Source organism: Pipistrellus kuhlii, unplaced genomic scaffold (genome assembly GCF_014108245.1).
Source record: "Pipistrellus kuhlii isolate mPipKuh1 unplaced genomic scaffold, mPipKuh1.p scaffold_m20_p_20, whole genome shotgun sequence".
NCBI classification, from domain to species: Eukaryota; Metazoa; Chordata; class Mammalia; order Chiroptera; family Vespertilionidae; genus Pipistrellus; species Pipistrellus kuhlii.
Window position 1 is genome coordinate 16,011,195 of NW_023425516.1, and position 19,282 is coordinate 16,030,476.

The 19,282-nt window shown below is 48.6% G+C and overlaps 1 protein-coding gene across 1 annotated transcript in view; it reads left to right on the forward strand.

Annotated features, from left to right (window-relative positions):
• ACAD10 (acyl-CoA dehydrogenase family member 10) overlaps positions 1-18,097 on the forward strand; it is a 33,047-nt gene extending 14,950 nt beyond the window's left edge. Inside the window, exons 8-21 of the mRNA XM_036449290.2 lie at positions 505-573; positions 2,567-2,748; positions 3,708-3,858; positions 5,098-5,243; positions 6,631-6,804; positions 8,600-9,000; positions 10,583-10,723; positions 11,043-11,180; positions 11,278-11,368; positions 12,230-12,388; positions 13,015-13,187; positions 15,291-15,434; positions 16,657-16,734; positions 17,264-18,097. Of these exons, the coding sequence (XP_036305183.1) occupies positions 505-573; positions 2,567-2,748; positions 3,708-3,858; positions 5,098-5,243; positions 6,631-6,804; positions 8,600-9,000; positions 10,583-10,723; positions 11,043-11,180; positions 11,278-11,368; positions 12,230-12,388; positions 13,015-13,187; positions 15,291-15,434; positions 16,657-16,734; positions 17,264-17,404 (2,188 nt within the window). The 3' untranslated portion in view covers positions 17,405-18,097. The remainder of the gene's footprint in view (positions 1-504; positions 574-2,566; positions 2,749-3,707; positions 3,859-5,097; positions 5,244-6,630; positions 6,805-8,599; positions 9,001-10,582; positions 10,724-11,042; positions 11,181-11,277; positions 11,369-12,229; positions 12,389-13,014; positions 13,188-15,290; positions 15,435-16,656; positions 16,735-17,263) is intronic.
• The last annotated feature ends 1,185 nt before the right edge of the window (positions 18,098-19,282 follow it).

Consider the following 19,282-nt stretch of genomic DNA (forward strand, 5'->3'; position numbering starts at 1 on the left):
GAAGGGAGAGAGAGAGAGAGTTAGAAACATCGATGAGAGAGAGTCATCGACCAGCTGCCTCCTGCACATCCCCTACTGGGGATATGCCCGCAACCAAGGTACATGCCCTTGACTGGAATCGAACCCGGGACCCTTCAGTCCCCAAGCCGACGCTCTATCCACTGAGCCAAACCGGTCCCGGCTGGAATAATTTTTAAAAAATATATATTTTATTGATTTTTCACAGAGGGGAAGAGAGAGAGATAGAGAGTTAGAAACATCGATGAGAGAGAATCATCACTCAGCCACCTCCTGCATAGCCCCCACTGGGGATGTGCCCACAACCAAGGTACACGCCCTTAACCGGAATCGAACCTGGGTCCTTTCAGTCTGCAGGCCGATGCTCTAGCCACTGAGCCAAACCGGTTTTGGCTGCATGGACTAATTTTTAAATGAGAAAAATAAGTGTAAGAAAGTCTCATCAGTCCCACCAGCAGTGGTGCTCATTTTCCTTTGTCCTGACAGGATCTTGAAAGCCCTTGCGAGTGCTGGAGTACCTGTCCCCAAAGTTCTTGACCTCTGTGAAGATTCAAGGTGATGTTTCAATTTATTTAACGTATTTTTATTGATTTCAGAGGGGAAGGGAGAAGGAGATAGAAACATCAATGGTGCAAGAGAATCATTGATCAGCTGCCTCCTACATGCTCCCACTGGGGATCAAGCCCAAAACCCAGGCATGTGCCCTGATCGGGAATTCAACCATGACCTTTTGGTTCATAGGTCAACACTAAACCACTGAGCCACACCAGCTGGAACAGATTTATTTTTTCCATTGTCTATTCAACCTACAAAAGAGAAAAGCCAGTACACTAACTCAGATTTGTCAGAGTAAGGACAAATAAATTTGGTAGAAAAGAGACTTTATAACAACTCCCCCAGAAATTCACAGATCTTTAAGTTATCCTGAAAGATAAAGAAATGCCTGCTTTTGTGAGAATTGGTAGGAAAGATCTTTTTCTCTTTTTTTGTTAATCTTCACATAAGGATATTTTCCCATTGATTTTTAGGGAGAGTGGAAGAGAGAGGGAAAAAGAGAAAAACATCAATGTGAGAGAATCACATCAATAGGTTGCCTCTCTATGAGCCCTGAGCAGGGCCCGTGCCATGGAGGAGACTGCAACCAATGGAATCAAACCTGGGACTCTTTGGTCTCCAGGCCAATGCTCTATCCATTGAGCCAAACCAGCTAGGGCAAAACATTTTTTTTTTAACATTCTAAAAATATATATCTATCTACTTTATATTGTTTGCTTTTGTTTAATTCTTTTATTGTAGTTTTTCTAAACTTTTTAAACTGCTTTGCAATGTTTTTGAGTTTGTCCCTTTTTCCTAAATTTATGAGAATTGTGAAACATGGAAAGAATTGAAAGAAGAAATAGTTAAAAAAAAAAAAAGATAATAGTATAATGAACACCCATTTATACTTCATTTAGATGAAAACATTGTTAACATTTTGCCACATTTCCTTTCTATTTGTGTGTGTGTATATGCAAATATAGAAGTGTATATGGATTATATTTATATAAATAGTAACAATTATATGTAAAATATTGAATCTATCATAATATAATTAAATATTATTTTATATATAATTATTTTATAAAGTATATTTTATGTGTATATCTATATGTGCATATATAGATATAAATTATTTTTAGCTGAACCTTTACAGTTGCAGGCAGCGTATGTCTAAAAGTAAAGATTTCTTTTTTATAAACACAGTAGCATTATTACATTTAAGATAATTAAATATAATTTAATAGTATAACTTAACTAGCTCATGTTCAAGTCAGGATAAAGTTATAATGGTAGAAGTTTCAAACAACTTTTTACAGTAGTAAACTGATTTTTAAAAAGGCCAAAAAATGACATTTCAGTGTGTCACCTTGACCCTGTAGGGTGGTAGATGTGCCATTCATACCATTGGATAATAGTACAAATAACAAGTATATGGGACATTAAAAAAAGGGCTTCTGTGTGAGTGACACACGTAGAGCCCAATAAAAACGAAAGAAAAAGGGAGGCAGGGAGAAGGGACAGTTATGGAACCCTCATTAGAAATAGACACATATGCCAGGCTCTCCATATATATTTGCTCTTTTAATTAATAATATTGCTTTTTGTAGTTTTACATATTTAAAAACAAAAACAAAAGCCCTGGTTTAGTAAATCTCTCAGAATCACACTGCTAGAAGGGAGTAGAGATTCTATATGACCCCAAAGCCCCCCTCTCAACATGCTTCTTTCCAATGTCATTATCCTTAAACCCATTCCAGTGGCTTCTACATGCGGACCAAAGAGAAGAGAGGCATGCTGGCCAAGAAATATGGACTGTGTGTGTGCAGATTGGTTTGGGAGGGAGAACGTATAACCCCCCTGTGCTTATGTACAAAGGAAAAAGGAATGTCCAGTATCCTCGGTCGAATCCTTCCCCAGCACTCAGTGTACACATGGGGTAGAAAGAGCAGTGCCATGACCAACAGCCTCCACCTGTGAGCCACTGACGCACTGTCTGTGTCCCTCCCAGGGTCGTTGGCACGCCCTTCTACCTAATGGAGTACTGCCCAGGCCGCCTCTACAAAGACCCCTCTCTGCCAGGCTTGGAGCCCAGCCAGAGGCGGGCCATATACGCGGCCATGAACAGAGTCTTGTGCAAAATTCACAGTGTGGATTTCAAGGCTGTGGGCCTAGGAGACTACGGGAAACATGGTAAGCACGAGGCTGCCTGTCTTTCATGTTGAATGTTTCCTCACTGTGGCCTCTGCTTTCGGGATTTGCATGGTGTCAGGGTGTTGATGCACCAAGCGGTTGCTAACAGTGAGGTGGGCTTACTAGCTTCCTACTTGGACATCCACTTTCATTTTAATGGAGGGGTTGCTTACCTAGACATTTATCCTAGGATGAATCTCTTCATGGGCTACGGAAACTCTCTTCCTTACAACTTCTATCTTAGTAGGTCATTTAAATGTCTATTCTAATTCTGGCAAATGGTATTTAAGATACCTTCCCAACAGTCTACAGAACTTAGTATCAATACACTCAGAGAGAGGAAGCAAGGGAGGAAGACTCAGAGAGGTTAAATCAACTGGAGACCTTGACTGTGAGCCAAGTTCACTCCTGAATCCCTTTCATTGTCCAGGCCCAGATATAACGTACAAGTTCGTCAACTGTTGTGTGTCTTGGGTTTTCTAGCAAATCCTGATGTAGTTCTTGCTCCATGCTAGGGAAAGCTTCAAGGGCTTTTCACATTTTACCCTCCCAACAGCTCTACGAGGACCATCTCATCACCAAGGATACACGAAGGCACAGAGAACAGCAGAGCTGAGATTCGGATCCAGGCAGTCAGGCCCCAATGTCCATGCTCTTAGCCAACCACTGTTTAGCCAAAAAGGGATTTCCTAACGGCTATCAGGAAGCTCATAGGACCTCTGAGAGAAGCTCATAGGGCCAGGGAGAGGCCATGTGGCTGGAACAATGCCCAGATCACACAGACGGAGCCAAGACAAAACAGCCGGGGGCTCTCACCTGGAACTATCCTGTGGGATATCCCCCGATCATAGGAGGAGGATGCTACAGGACATGGCAGAGGGTTTCACGGCCCGGGTAGTTTTTGAAACCTTTGGAGATTGTTGGGGCGGCACCCCCTGCTCTAACCCTCTTTCCCTCAGGGGACTACATTCCACGCCAGGTGCAAACCTGGATTAAGCAGTATCGAGCCTCAGAGACCAGCACCATCCCGGCGATGGAGAGGCTCATCGAATGGCTGCCGCTTCACCTTCCCAGGCAGGAGAGGACCGCGGTGGTGCACGGGGACTTCAGGTAGATGCGATGAACGGTTGATACTTAGATGTGAAAAGTGATGGGAAGGGCATCTTAAGGGGAAATTAAGCAGCTTGACCCAATTTACACTTGTGAATTATTCCCAAGACATAGGCTCTCCCTGTGCCTGGCCTTTAAGGCCAGCTAATTCTATATGCTGGCGTGGGACGGGGGGCTGTTCTCTGCAACTGCCGGGGTTATTGCCACACATAGGTGTGAAGGTGCAAGCCTGTGCTCTGGTTATTTTTTTATTTATTTTTTAATATATTTTATTGATTTTTTATAGAGAGGAAGGGAGAGGGATAGAAAGTCAGAAACACCGATGAGAGAGAAACATCAACCAGCTGCCTCCTGCACACCCCCCACCAGGATGTGCCTGCAACCAAGGCACATGCCCTTGACCGGAATCGAACCTGAGACCCTTCAGTCTGCAGACTGACGCTCTATCCACTGAGCCAAACCGGTTCTGGCTGCTCCGGTTATTCTTACTGTATAACCCACCCCTCCAACACTGGCTACAAACAATGACAGCAGTTTTTCAAATCTGCTGTCTGGGGCAGAGAGCTTGTTTCTGCTGAGGTGGCTGTGAAGCTCGGGGCTGGGCCCAGAAGGCTCACTCACGCGCCTGGCCGGGGCTGAGGGGACCGATCAGCTAGACTTCTCGGCCTCTGTCTCTTGGTGGCTTCCCACGTGGGCTTCCAGGATGGCAGCTTCTGGGTAGCGGGGCTTCTTACCTGAAGGCTCAGGCTCCAGAGGCGTGTGTTCTGAGAGAGAGGGCCGGGCAGGGGGCACCTGTTCCTGACTTAGACTGGGAGTCACTCAGCATCACCTACACCTCATTATATCTGTTAGAAGTGAGAGCTTCAAAAGGCAAATCATTAGAGTCTTTCTTTTGTGGAAGGGATGCCAAAGAACTTACAGACCTGCTCTAAAACCATCACAGGGATGGAGGAACTACCAGGTCCCAGAGGGGTTAGCTCTGTGGAGAGGGCTACCAGACCAAAGCCGTGGCCTGTGGGAGAGGAATACCACCGGCCCCTTCCCATCTCCTCCCCGGGTCCTATTGGCTGAGCCCAGCTGAGCCAGATGGCAAGGGAGCAGGAGGGTATAACCACAGCCCCTGCAGCTCAGGCTCCAGAGGCACAGAGGGGGCCACGGGAGAAAATGCCCAGCCCAGGGCACACCCGTGGTGATCCCTTTTCTTAGCGCCCTCTCTCCGTTCCTTCTTGGCTTACTCAGGCTGGACAACCTGCTGTTCCATCCAGAGAAGCCCGAGGTGCTTGCTGTCTTTGACTGGGAACTCTCCACCTTGGGCGACCCCCTTTCAGACGTGGCCTACAACTGCATGGCTCACTACCTGCCACCCACTTTTCCCATGCTGCCAGGTAGGCCCTGCTCACGGGGAGAGGGAGGGATCAGCCAGCTCCGTTCCCAAAGCGTTGGGCCCCACGCCGCAGAAGGAGCTGTGAGTGGGCTTGTTCAGACATTGAGGTCCTGGTGGTTTGGGTGGAAAATGCCTTTGGGATGCATTCTTGTCACAAAGGGGTGAGGTGGATGCAGGGAGACTATAAAGTGAGAAGGATTTGCACACGGGGACTGCTTATGCTTCTATACAACTAATTTCCTACATTAAAAATACAGGTTTACTTAAAGCTGAAAATCATCAGTGGTACGAGAGATAACCACTGCCAATCTTTTCATTCTTGCCATCTTTTTTCTGCGTGTATACATACATTTACATAGATGAAAATGTAATTATATGATTTCATGACTTGCTTTTTCACTTAATTATATATTTTGGACATGTCTTCATGTCATTAAGTATTTCTTCTACAGACTCATTTCTAATAATGGCATAGGATTTTATCATATAGAATTAACTTAAACAAAACACTTGGTTTGACTCCTCTTTGAATATTTAATTTGTTTCCAGTTTTTTATTTTATTTTATATTACCCCTTATCTTCACAAAAAAAGTAGTGAACAACTTTGTATTAATATATTTACTATATAGTCCTAACTGGTTTTGCTCAATGGATAGTGTATCGACCTGCGGACCTAAGGGTCTTGGGTTTGATTCCGGCCAAGAGCACATACCTTGTGTTGCAGGCTCCTCCCCATCCTGGGCCCTGATAAGGGCATTTGCAGGAGACAAACAATCAATGTGTTTCTCTCACATCAATATGTTTCTCTGTATTTCCCTCTCTCCACCACTCTCTATAAAAATCAATGGAAAAATATCCTCGGGTGAAGATTAAAAAACACAAACAAAAATGAAAAAACAAATGTGTGTGTGTGTGTATGTGTGAATTTGGCATACTTCTAGGATAAATTTCTAGGAATGGAATATATTACATGCTTCAGAACCATGAAAATATTACAAATGAAGCAGATCTAGAAAATGTTTTATGCATTGTAATTTTCTTTTTCATAATTTGGTGGGATTTTTCTCTCAATACCATTCTTCATCAAATGATCAAAAGTAATATGCATCCACACTGAACTGTGGTCCAGATGGAGTGAGAAGCTCCTCATTCCTTCTCTTACTGCCAATTTAGCCTGAAACTTTCAAGAGCCAGTTTGGGACTAATAGCCTCATGCCTGGATTCCAGCCATCTGAGGGAGGAAGAGCCCTTGAAATAATGAGCTGACCCTTTGAACTGGCTGGGAAGCTAACTTCCAGGAGAGGAAGTGATTTTCAAAATGTAAATTCTTGTGGCCACAGGAAAGTGGGGGGGTCACTGACTGCCCAGGATGGCCCTGTCCCCACAGGTCTGAGTGACTGTGATCTGACTCAGCTGGGCATCCCTACTGCAGAGGAGTATTTCAGGATGTACTGTCTCCACATGGGGATCCCTCCCACTGAGAACTGGAACTTCTACTTGGCTTTCTCCTTTTTCCGAGTGGCCGCGATCCTACAGGGAGTCTACAAGCGTTCGCTCACAGGTAGGGGAGTGGCCTGGGAGAGCCAGTGAGGGTCCCAATCAGCTTCTCCTCTGGAGACCCACAGAGACATCTGAGGGCCAGAATGTTTAAGATTCCGTTAATTCAACCATTTGTCATTGAGTATATATCATATGGTTTTGTTCTTTAAACTATTTAAACTTTAAATTCTGAGATAGCATACATAAATATTTTAAAGTAAAAACATACATGATAAGCACTCAATCATATAGAATAATACAAAATTATTTTTTTCTCAGCGCCATTCCTCAAAGTTAAACACTATTGTTAAGAGTTTCTTGGGCCACCCACATTTTTCTATATGTTTATCTTTTCTCACTCTCTCCAAGTTTTATAAAAATGTGATCATCTTTCACGGTGGCATGTAGAGTCCGAGTAATGAGGGGGAAATGCAGTCCTATGGTTTGCGCTCTGCTACATAGCAAATGGACGTGGCTCCTAATTTGTAAGGAACAGCATATCTTTAACACCAAAGCTGCATGAAATGGCTCTTTTGAGAAGTTGGCCATGGCAGCAGCCAGAAGAAAAACAGGCCTCCGTGAAGGTTCAAAGAGAATCAGGGGATCCGTTTCTTAGAGCAGCGGTCGCCAACCATTCAGGCCTCACGGACCACCGGTTGGCGACTGCTGTCTTAGAGCATGGAAATGCTGAAATCCATCCAGGAGAGCCTGCTGTAAAAGAGCCCGCCACCAGGAGGCAGTGTCCACACAGCAACATGGATGGGCCTCCGTGCTGAGCACTGAGAGAAGCCTCACTGAAAAGACAAAGACGTGTACCCTATGATGTATAAGTGACATTCTGGAAGAGACAAACTATAGGGACAGAGACAAGTGTTACCAGGGGCGGGGTACAGGGTTGGGTACAAAGGGACACTGACAGTAGGGATGATGGGAGTATTCTGTGTCTTGGTAAGGTGGTGGTTACCGGACTAAACTCCCAGAATTATACATTTCATAAAGAGGGTGTATGTACACTATACCTTAATTTAAAAATTTTTAATCATTTTTAAAAGAAGTCTTGAGCATATTAAAGAAAGAAAGATGGTGAGAGCATGACTAGAGGGAGTTCTGTGATGCTGGTGATGACGTTGATCTAACAGAATGGGCCCAGAAACTGCCATTAATCCAACCACTGGTGACACTTATTACAATTTCACAGCACGAGCAGCTCAGGGTAACACAGGGCTTCCTGTCGCCCACAGCTGGCAGAAGTGTTACTGGTCTAGTTTCTTTTTCTTTTTCTTTTTAAAATATATTTTATTGATTTTTTACAGAGAAGAAGGGAGAGAGATAGAAAGCTAGAAACGTCGATGAGAGAGAAACATCAACCAGCTGCCTCCTGCACACTCCCCACCGGGGATGTGTCCGCAACCAATGCACATGCCCCCGACCGGAATCGAACCTGGGACCTTTCAGTCCGCAGACCGACGCTCTACCACTGAGCCAAACCAGTTTCGGCTGGTCTAGTTTCTTAAGGAAAAGAGAGAAAGAGCAGGAAATACGCCAGGACTTCAGGCTCCCAGTCCACTAATGAAAGCGTGGGCACATTTCCTCCCTCTCAGAGGCAAATCCTTGTCTAAAAGTGATGATTAAAACCGTCACATTGCTCCAGGAATCCAATAAGCTATAATAAAACATGTAAAGCACTTAACACCATGTCTTGTACATGGCAAGTGCTCAGCAAATGATAGTAGCCGCTCAAATAATAACAATATTCTCGCGAGTTAGTAGTATTATTAAGGGCGATTTGGGAGTAATCACTGTTTCTCTTTGCTTAGGGCAAGCAAGCTCGGCAACTGCTGAACAAAGTGGAAAGATGACTGAGTTTATCTCTAACTTGGCCTGGGAGTTTGCAGTCAAAGAAGGGTTCCGGATTTTCAAAGAGATGCCGGCTGCAAAGCCGTTAACAAGGTCCTACCACACGTGGGCTGGTCCACGGTCTCTGTCGAGCACCCCAGGAACGAGGAGTTACACCCCCCTTCCAGAACCTTCCTCGGCTCATGCCCCAAAGGGAGCTCTGGTTATCTCTCCAGAGGGCCTTTCCCCACCAGTCAGGGAGCTATACCAGCGGCTGGAGCGGTTCATGGATCAATACGTGTACCCCGCTGAGCCAGAGCTGCAACGACACCAGGCCTCCGCCGAGAGATGGACCCCTTCCCCGCTGGTGGAAGATCTCAAGGTAAAGCAGCTGTTCAGGAGTCAGTAAGACCCTGTCAAAGGGGCAGAAGTCAGCTCGCTCACCAGGCAGATCTGTCCCCCCCCCCCCCCCCCCAGGCAGTGAAGAGAGAGGGCTGAGCTGAACTATCTTTGCTGTCCACCACCTCCATTCCTGGCCAGTGGTTCATGACCTTGGGCAGGTGGGCTTATTATGCATATTTGAATTAGTAAATTTGAAACAGTGATATTACATACATCAGTTAATAAAGCCTCTCTAAATAATGTATAATGTCAAAGCTAAAGGGCCAAATCAGTTATTGCTTGTGCTCTTGTCACATGGTGGCACCACTTTAGCTGAAAAACAGAAACACCCACTGTTCTGTCAGGATTGGTCTTGACTGGTCTTAGTTTTTAAGTTGAGATCTTCAGGAGCACATATTTGCGTATGATACAGCCATCATCTGCTTTTTAAAAAATAGCATTAGCACTTTTTTTTTTTTCTAATTACAAACCTATTGCAAAATTAACCAAAGCTCAAACATGACAAAGGACGTAACAGAAAGAGCTCTCTAAAACCCTCCCCACTTTGAGATAATCACTGTCAACGATTTGATGTATTAGGCTCCCAACTTCTTTTTTCTAACATATACTAACATATGTTATTATTCCTATGTGTTTTTTTAAATATATTTTATTGATTTCAGAGAGGACAGAAGGAAAAACATCAATGATAAGAGAGAATCATTGATTGGCTGCCTCCTGCACATCCCCTACTAGGGGCATTGAGCCCACAACCCAGGCATGTGTCCTGACTGGGAATCGAATCGTGACCTCCTGGTTCATAGGTTGATGCTCAACCACTGAGCCATGCTGGCTGGGCTTATTCCTATGTTTTAATGGAGTCATCCTATATATTCAAATCTCCTGCTTGCTTATTTAACTCTACGATATATCACCTTTGCATGCCAGCGCTTGGAGATGGACCTCCAAGGGGTTCTGCAGTGTGGGAGCACCATAATTTGTCTGCCCTCCACCTGCCTGAGAGACACTGGTGTCTCAGCCTACAATCTTGGTATAAGCCACAGAAGCCAGCTCGGGGTCAGTTAAGGAGCTAAGGCTGTTAGCAAGCTGCTAACATGAACAGGGGGGCTGAAGACCCAGCCTCAGAAGACAGTAGATGCTGGTTCAGGCTTCTCCTCATGCACCAGAGCAGAGCCACTGCGGCTGCAGACATGTGTACTGGGCCAGGTCCCTACAGGCATGCTGAGGAACCTCCAGTCTCCTGTCCACATGGAGCATGTTCTCAGATTTGTCATGACATTAGTCATGCCAACAGTGATGGCACGTGGGGCACGGGGGAGTTTGGGAAGTGCAGACTGGGGGAATGAACTGCCGTCAGTGCCAGGACTTGGCCATCTCAGGTCTCCTCGGGCTTATGCCACCTCCAGATCCAACCCGGTGGTGCGGACTCACATCATTATTTTGGCACACACCTCCTCTTTGGCTGTCTTCCCTCTTCCCTCTGGGCCCTTTCATTATTTTCACAGGCCAAAATGAAACTAAGCCATCCACGGTGCTCCCCTGACTTACTTTTCCCATGCTAGGAGAAAGCCAAGGCCAAAGGACTTTGGAACCTTTTCCTACCCTTGGAGGCCGATCCCGAGAGAAAATATGGAGCAGGACTGACCAACGTCGAGTATGCGCATCTCTGTGAACTCATGGGCATGTCTCTGTATGCTCCCGAGGTACCTTCTTTAACGTTCTCCGCGCGTGAGGGTGCCCTTGTCCTCCATAGCCTGTGGGTCTTCCTCCTGGGCAGGTGGCGTTTCCTCCAGCTTGGGCTGGACTCAGGAGCCCAGATACAAACGTAACTTCTCCTAGAGCGGGGGGTGGGGGTGGGGGGTGGGGTGGGTGGGTGGCCGAACGTCTGGGTCTTTGTGTTTCTCCGGGGAGAGGAAGAACTCTCGTTCAGGGTGTCAGAGGGCCTGTGACTTGGAAGATGCCCTGGGTATCTGGAGGGTTAAACATGGACATGGGAGTCACCTTTAGGCGTTTCCCTTTCAGATGTTTAACTGCTCTGCCCCAGACACGGGGAACATGGAGCTGTTGGTGCGCTACGGCACCGAGGAGCAGAAGGCCCGCTGGCTGACTCCGCTGCTGGAGGGGAAGGCCCGCTCCTGCTTTGCTATGACAGAGCCTCAGGTACCGCCCACGGCTCATCGGGCCACCCCTCCCGGGCCCCACATGGACTCCGCGTGGGGAACCCTGCCATCCCTAAGCAGAGTGTGCTCTCACTCAGGTTGCCTCATCAGACGCCACCAACATCGAGTCTTCCATCAGAGAGGAGGGTGACTGCTACGTCATCAATGGTCACAAGTGGTGGATCACAGGTATTTGGCCGAAATTCATTTTTCAGGCACATTTCGGTGGGTCTGTGCGATGAGCATGTCTCTCGCTGCCCTGCTGAAGCAGGATAGCAGCTTCATTCCCAGTCGATGCAAAAGAGATGCTGTCTCTGCTCCCAGCCAACCCCAGGAGAACAGGAGGTTCTGCGTGGGCCGGGATGACCACACCGGCGACAGTTCTAGGAATCTCGCACCCGTTCCCCCCGCTTTCTTCCTCCTGCCCTCGGAGAGGCAGAAGGTCACTTCTCCGTGACTTCTCCTTGCTGCGAGGTCAGGGGCTACGTCAGAAAGCTAGTGATAACCCGCCATTCATCGCAAGCTGATCTGCAGGGCCCTCCATTGGTGCTGCGTGAACCGCACCTCACTGAGTCCCACACCTCCCCATGTCATCATCCCCACTTTACAGGGGAGGAAACTAGGTCAGAGAAGTGATGTAAGGTACCAACTCCCCCTGCCAAGGAAGTAGGGAATCCAGAGTTCAGGATTTGCCTGATTCTGAATCCCGTGCCCAAAGCTATTATGTTCATGCTGACTGTGGGAACGGCAGAACAGCTGCCAGGGACCGAGTACCAGTTTTCTGCCTCTTGTCTTTATGTTTTTTAACTCTGCATGGCGCTTTTTTTTTAAAAATTGCTCTTTATGATGTTGGATTCATTCCTCACTGGGACGAAAACCAGCCGCTCTCATTCCTGGTCCAGACCTGCACGTAGTCATTTGATTATATGAATCTTAAAGAGCTCTGTCGGCTGCTGGCTTCGGCTTTCCTGGACCAGGACTGCGTCTGTGAAGACATCTGATGGCCTTGGCGTCAGATGGCGAGGGCCTGTCTCTCTCCTTTCCTGGCAGGCATCCTGGATCCTCGCTGCCAACTCTGCGTGTTTATGGGGAAAACAGACCCGCAGGCCCCACGCCACCAGCAGCAATCCATTCTTTTGGTTCCCATGGATACCCCGGGGATAAAAGTCATTCGGCCTCTGACGGTGTATGGGCTGGATGATGCACCAGGTTAGTGCCAGCCCTCTCTGTCTGTGTTTCAGTCTGGGCCTGGGAAACATCTGGATGCAGCACCTCTAGGGCATGATGACATTTGGAGGGCCACGTGCTCCTGCCTTTCATTTCCAAAATATCCACCATGTCGGCAAATTTCATATAGGCATTTATGGTTGTTGTTTTTTCCCCCCCTCTTCTAAACTTAGAAGATAAGCCAGAATCTGTGAGATAAATGGTCACTCAGGACAATGGTAGGAAGTGCACTCCAGACTTCTTTGAGACTCCGGCGGTCAGCTGACCAGGCTGGAGGTCCTCTTCTAACAGCATTCACGTGTTCCCTTTCAGTGACTGAGGGGGTCACTACGTTAGAGTCCCATACTCTGTAAGGAAGGTTCACTTACAGTAGTCATTACGTTTTAGAAGAGGAATGGCAGACTGTTCATTTGATATTGTAAATCAGTGATCTCTTCTTCCATCGTTGATAGGCTCCTTTGTGCCTTACTCCCCAACCATGCCCCAGTTGGAAGGCTGAGTAAAAGGCAGGAAAGTTGCCAACAGGTGACTTGAACTGAGGCAAGGGATAAACACATCCAACATGATAGGCAGGCGATCTCTCAGGAGGAACCGTTTGGATTTTTCAGGTGGCCACGGTGAAGTCGTGTTTGAGCAGGTGCGCGTGCCCAAGGACAGCATGGTCCTGGGCCCTGGCCGCGGCTTTGAGATCGCCCAGGGCCGACTGGGCCCCGGCAGGATCCATCACTGCATGCGGCTGATCGGGCACTCGGAGAGGGCCCTGGCGCTCATGAAGGCCCGCGTGAGTGCTTCCTCTTGCGCCTGGATCTGTCCCAGAGCCTGCTGCCTCTTTTGCTATCGGACCTTAAATCCTAACTGTTTTCTGAGAGCCAACTTAGCAGGTGAAGCAAGGTGATGTTCTTGCCAGGAAGCTGTGTCCCTGTCTTTGCTTTGCTCAAGTTTGAAAGTCGGAATAGAATGGATCTTACTCTGTTGAGGCGGCCAGAAGGAAAAGGCTGGCCTCTAGCAGCAGAGGGCAAGGTTGCAAGGTCCAAAGGGTCACAGGCTGCCAAGGGCCATTCCTGTCACTCACTCATCTTTAAAAATGAGATACCTGAAAGAACCCTCGTCAGTGAGTTCCAGCAGCTAGCCCTGCACCATCCTCTTCCCTGAGCATGTCCAGAAAACTGTTCTGCTGGGACCCCACACAGCAGAGAGCTTTTGCTGGGAGTGAGCATTTACATCAGCGGTATCGATTTCACAAAGTTGAAGCCAACCCTTGAGACCAAACAAATCTCTCATAAGAAACTACATGAAGATCAGAGGCAATGCAGTGCACTTGGATTACTGAGCACACCTCTGTGATTTACAGCCTTTTGAGTTGAGACTGACCATTTTTTTTCCTCCTAAATAAAAAGCTCTTCTCTAAGGGCTCAGAATGACACTCAGCCCCACTCTGCACTGGAACGCAGACCAGCCTCGCTATAGAGCAGTCTGTGTCCCACGTTTTCAGGAGGGGCGGGGCACTAACATGGCAGCTGCACACGCAGGACTTGGCCACAAGGGACTAATTAGGAGTCTACAAAAGATTTGATACTAGGAGGTTCACCACAGCACTGAGCATAATAACAAAATGTTAGGGACAATCTGTAAGACTAATAATTAGAGCCTGGTCAGATAAACCCTGGTACAGGCATGCACAGAAACTCCAGAATGAATCTGTAGAAATCTATTTCTTAACATAGATGTTCACTGTATACTCTTAAATGAAAAGAAGCAGGTTACAAAGCAATAGAGTATGACTCCATTTTTCTTTAAAAACTAGAGGCCCAGTGCACAAATTCATGCACCAGTGGGATTCCTCAGCTTGGCCTGCGGGATTGGCTGAAACCAGCTCTCCAACATCCCCTGAAGGGCCCAGGATTGTGAGAGGGCGCAGACCAGGCTGAGGGACCTTACCGGTGCATGATCAGGGATAAGGGATGAAGGAGATTGGCCAGCTAGGGAGGGACTGTGAGAGGGCTTCAGGGTGTGTCCAGCCCATCTTGCTCAGTCCTGATTGGCTGGACCCCAGTAGCAATCTAACCTACTGATCAGAGCGTCTACCTCCTGGTGGTCAGTGCATGTCATAGCGACTGGTCGGTCAACTGTCTGCCCCCTGGTGGTCAGTGCACATCACATAGTGAGTGGCTGAGTGGCCTTAGCATATCATTAGCATATTATGCTTTGATTGGTTGAATGAATGACCAGACACAGCATATTAGGCTTTATTATATAGGATACATATAAAAAGCCTAGAAGAATAGCCACCAAATAACCACTATAAGTAACTAGATGATGGGCTAGCAGGTGTTTCTATTTTTGTCTGAAAATTTATACTTTTTCTGCCATGAGGTATATTTTATATATATAATTATATATAAATTTAAAAAATGAAAACTAAACTAACAACCTAAAAGAATTGCTTAGAAGCTTTTCTGATTCCTAGTGTCCTTTGCAATAACAGTTGCCCACCATAGCACCCAGAGGGAAAGCTGGGCCTTGGTCAGCCGGGGACACCCTCCCTCACCGTGTGAGATGTCCACAGTCATCACCTACTTCTCAGAATAGCCCTGGGCCAGATGCTGGCTCCGATCCAAAAGAACCGTTCCAGTCTGCACCCAGAAGGGGCTGTATTGCCAGAGTAAAGGAATTCCTGAAAGTAACCTGCACAGCCACCACGCTGACTGGCTCTGCAGTGTACACAAATGCTGTCTATGTCTGGATCCTCTCCCTGGAAATGGACTGTGACTAGAGGCTGGCAAACTGGCTGAGCTACACACTCCTGCTTCCACTCCCCGCCTCTCCTGTGCACTCCACACACCTGCTCTGCGGGTGACTCAGGCTGGGCCTCTTGTGTCCACAGGTGAAGTCCCGGGTGGCGTTTGGGAAGCCCCTGGTGGAGCAGGGCACGGTCCTGGCAGACATCGCCCAGTCTCGCGTGGAGATTGAGCAGGCCCGGCTGTTGGTGCTGAAAGCTGCGCACCTCATGGATGTGGTAGGAAATAAGGTAGGAGGCCAGGGGGCCTCACAGATGACGGGTCCGGAGGTCGGTCACATGAGGGAATCGGTTCTGGGAATCTACAACCACTGGCCTTCCTTCCCCACTCAGCAACCCCTGGAGAAAGAGCCTGGCTTCTTGACATTAACAACTTTGCTCCAACTCTGCTTGGAACTGTTTGGGCAGCTTTTCAAACATGGAAAGGGCACACTAAACTAGGACCGGGCTTCCCATTTACTCAGCCAGTGAACTGGGCCCAAGATAGTGGGCCTGACAGGGTCACACGGCCCCCTGGCCTCAGCTCTGCCCAGCCCAGGCTGCGAGGCCCTGTGAGTGCAGGCACCAGGCAGGCTAAGAATGCCCCACAAGAGCAGCTTTATTTTCAAGCCTGACATTATTCCTTAAATGGCTTTCTGAGCGCCTTGAATGGCACGATGCCTACATTGACCTCTGCCCTCTCCAACTCTCCGTGGGACAGCCTTTACCCCTTAGCCAAGAGGCGTCAGTAATGAGGGGGGATGACACAGGCTCAAATGCCCAGCTCCTTGGTGCTCTGGTGCTGGGTCTGGTGGAGGCTCTCGGGCCTGGTGCCAATGCCCCAACACAGGGCAGAGTCTTGCAGCTTGGTCTCCAGAGACCTGGTTGGTCTAGCTCAGTGGTCGGCAAACTCATTAGTCACCAGAGCCAAATATCAACAGTCCGACTGAAATTTCTTTTGAGAGCCGAAAACCGACTTCTGTGCAGGGACCACGAAGTTTCAATCGCACTGTGGGTGCACACCGCACGTGGTATTTTGTGGAAGAGCCACACTCAAGGGGCCAAAGAGCCGCAGGTGGCTCTCAAGCCGCAGTTTGCCGAACACTGGTCTAGGTCCACTGTCAGGTTGGAGACGGAGCTGGCTGACACTGCGATCGAAGCACAAGCCACTCCCCAGGCTGCCTTCGGAGTGAGCTGGTGATGCTCCCCGTCTGGGAAGACATCTGCATGCCCGAGTCTGTCCTTGACCAGGCACCTGCTCGCACCTCGCCACGTCCTGAGTCACCATCACGGCCCCCACCACTGCGCCTTCCCTCCTCCCAGGTCTGGGCACGGGCTGCCTCATGGAGCTTGTGGTCCAGGGGGACCTCAGGCTTCTGTCTGGCCAATGTTTCTGCAGCTCCCGTGAAACTGCCTATTCTTCTAAGCATTCTGCCCCGGGGTCTGCCCATCTACTCTCATCTCTTTCTCGCAGGCTGCAGCGTTAGATATTGCTATGATTAAAATGGTGGCCCCATCCATGGCATACCGCGTGATTGATCGCGCTGTTCAGGTGAGCACAGACTGTGGACCGAGGGCTCTTTGTACCGCTCACAACACATGCAGAGTTCCCTCCCCTTCGGCTGCCCCACCTCCTGTAAACTCGGGACAACCCTGCAAGGTCGGCCACATTCATACTCCCAATTACAACATGAGGAAACAGAGGCACAGGAAAGTGAAGTGGCTTGGCCAGGGTTACTGGGCTTGGAGGTAGCTGATCTCACATTTATGGGAACTTGGTCCTTGTTACACCAGAGCCTGCCTCCTAACCAGGCGGGATGTCTCCTTCCCAAATCTGCACACCTGGCCCCAACATAGAGCCTTCCCGGTGGCAGAAGTTATCTACAGGGGGAAGGGCGTTGTGAGGGGGCATGTCCGTGGGACGGCAGGTGTGGCCCCACCTGAAGTCTTCCACAGGGTGTCACACAGGTGTGGGGGTTCCCTGGAAGATGGCTGTTCGGAGCCATTCTGTGCAGGCCACGGTTCACGGGCTCTCAGATGAGGCTCACCAGGGCTCCCCTCCCTCCTGTCCTGTCTGCCAGGCCTTCGGAGCAGCAGGGCTGAGCGGCGACTACCCGCTGGCTCAGTTCTTCTCCTGGGCCCGAGCGCTGCGCTTTGCCGATGGCCCTGACGAGGTGCACCGGGCGGCGGTGGCCAAGATGGAGTTGAAGAACCGCATTTAGGCTGCAGGTCATCAGGAGACAGCCCAGACACCCAAAAAAATCAATGATGCGTTTTGAAAGGCCTGATACATGTGATTTTTGCACCCTGTCGGCAGCTGTATCCTGGGTCAGTCACTGCACACACCTTTCTGGGTCCCCACAGGAGGCGTTTCTGTGAGAAGCCTGGTGTCAGGCAGGAGGAAGGGCACTGGCTGAGAGCTGGGGGTGGGACAGAGCCTGGGAAGCTGGTCTGCAGCCTCAGTGCTGGCAGGCAGCCCCTGCGCCCTCTCTCTCTGGCAGTGTGTGCTAAGGTGTGGGGATCTGGGTAAATAGTAGGAGCCCTGCTGGATGGTGTAACTGCGCTTGCACCCGAATACGGAGGGCTTCCTGCTCTGTGGGACCCTTCCCCTTGAGCAGAGGGGCAGCCATGATGGGCTGCATCTGAAGACCCAGGCTGATGGCTGCTGGGAAAATGAAGCGGAAATCATGAAGCCACTGCCACCTGATTTTCTTTGTTTGAATATCCACAGCACGGAACACTAATTAAGATATTTTGTAAAGGGGCTTTGGGAACACAAAAGAATAAGAAAATACATCTCAGAGACTTCATGCATGTCTATATGTAATAAAAAAGAAATTGAGACTAAAGGTTCAAGGAGACAAGTAATACTTTCAACAATAAAGATTTTAAAAAAGTGAATAAAGGTTCACACTCCAGCCCTCTGTCTCAGAGTCAGTTGTCTCCTCACACTTGTGTATACACAGGATCCTGCCCAGTGCATTGCCCACACGTCACCAAAGGACCATGGCTTTCTGAGGACCCCTGTGCCTTCCACAGCCCCATCCACTTCGTAGCCAGAACACGTTGGGGGAGGGGAGGTGGCAGATTTGACGCCATTACAATGTAGAGCAGAGTTCTCACCTGGGAAGAGAGCAGTAATGCTCACTTACTTGAGGTCTGAGTTCCTCCAGAAATGGATGCCCCAGGAGCCAGGTAGCATGCGGAAGTAAGCCTGGAGCTCTTAGGGTCTAATCTCATAATTCTCATAATGTCTGCTAATCTCATAATCCACGGGGATCTGGCCAACAGTGGCCCGTTTCAGGTTAGACCAGCCGGGGCCGGGACTGACCCCCTAGTCTGCTTTGCATTGCAAACTTGACTTCCTTGAGGGAATTGCTTCACCTATTTCCCCTTCCTCTGAGGAACTTCCCCAGAATCCTCTACATGGAGGAATGGAAAGGACTGAGTTCTAGCTGATGGAACAGGGCTCAGCTCACAAAACTTTCCCATGTGCCACCTTGCTGCTCTTTTTCTCCACTGGCTGTGACTTCGGTTGTGACTCTGGTGTTGACATGAGGGGAACATGAGGCTCAATGGGAACAGGGACTGGGTTGTGGTTAGGCCCTGGACTTTCATGGCTTAGTGGTTTGGCAGCTGTTGACTGTTATGATATCCTTTTGGTAATCACATTAGCGCTTTCAAGGGAACAAGAACACACACACACACACACACACACACACTAGTGGCAGAGACCTTTGCCTGGTAAGTCATAGCTGGGCCTTGGTCCACCTCTTTGGCCTCATTCCAGGGGTTGGAGCCTCAAACAACCACCCAGACACTTTCCTCTGCTCCTCTGCTGTCAAAACCTCCTGCCAGGTTTCTTCACCTCTTCCTTGGGCTTTTGCTGATAGTTATCTTGCTGGAATGCACACACTGGACAAGTACCCATCCCCCTCACTATTCAACACATCTCATTCCTTCCAGCATCCTCAGTGCTCAGCTCCCGGATGTCCATGGAATAAAACAGCTTGCAAGACCCTAACTTCCACCCCTGCCTTTCTGTAGTCCCTTCTCCACAGACTGAAATCAGTAAGCTTAAGATGCAAATTAAGTCATCC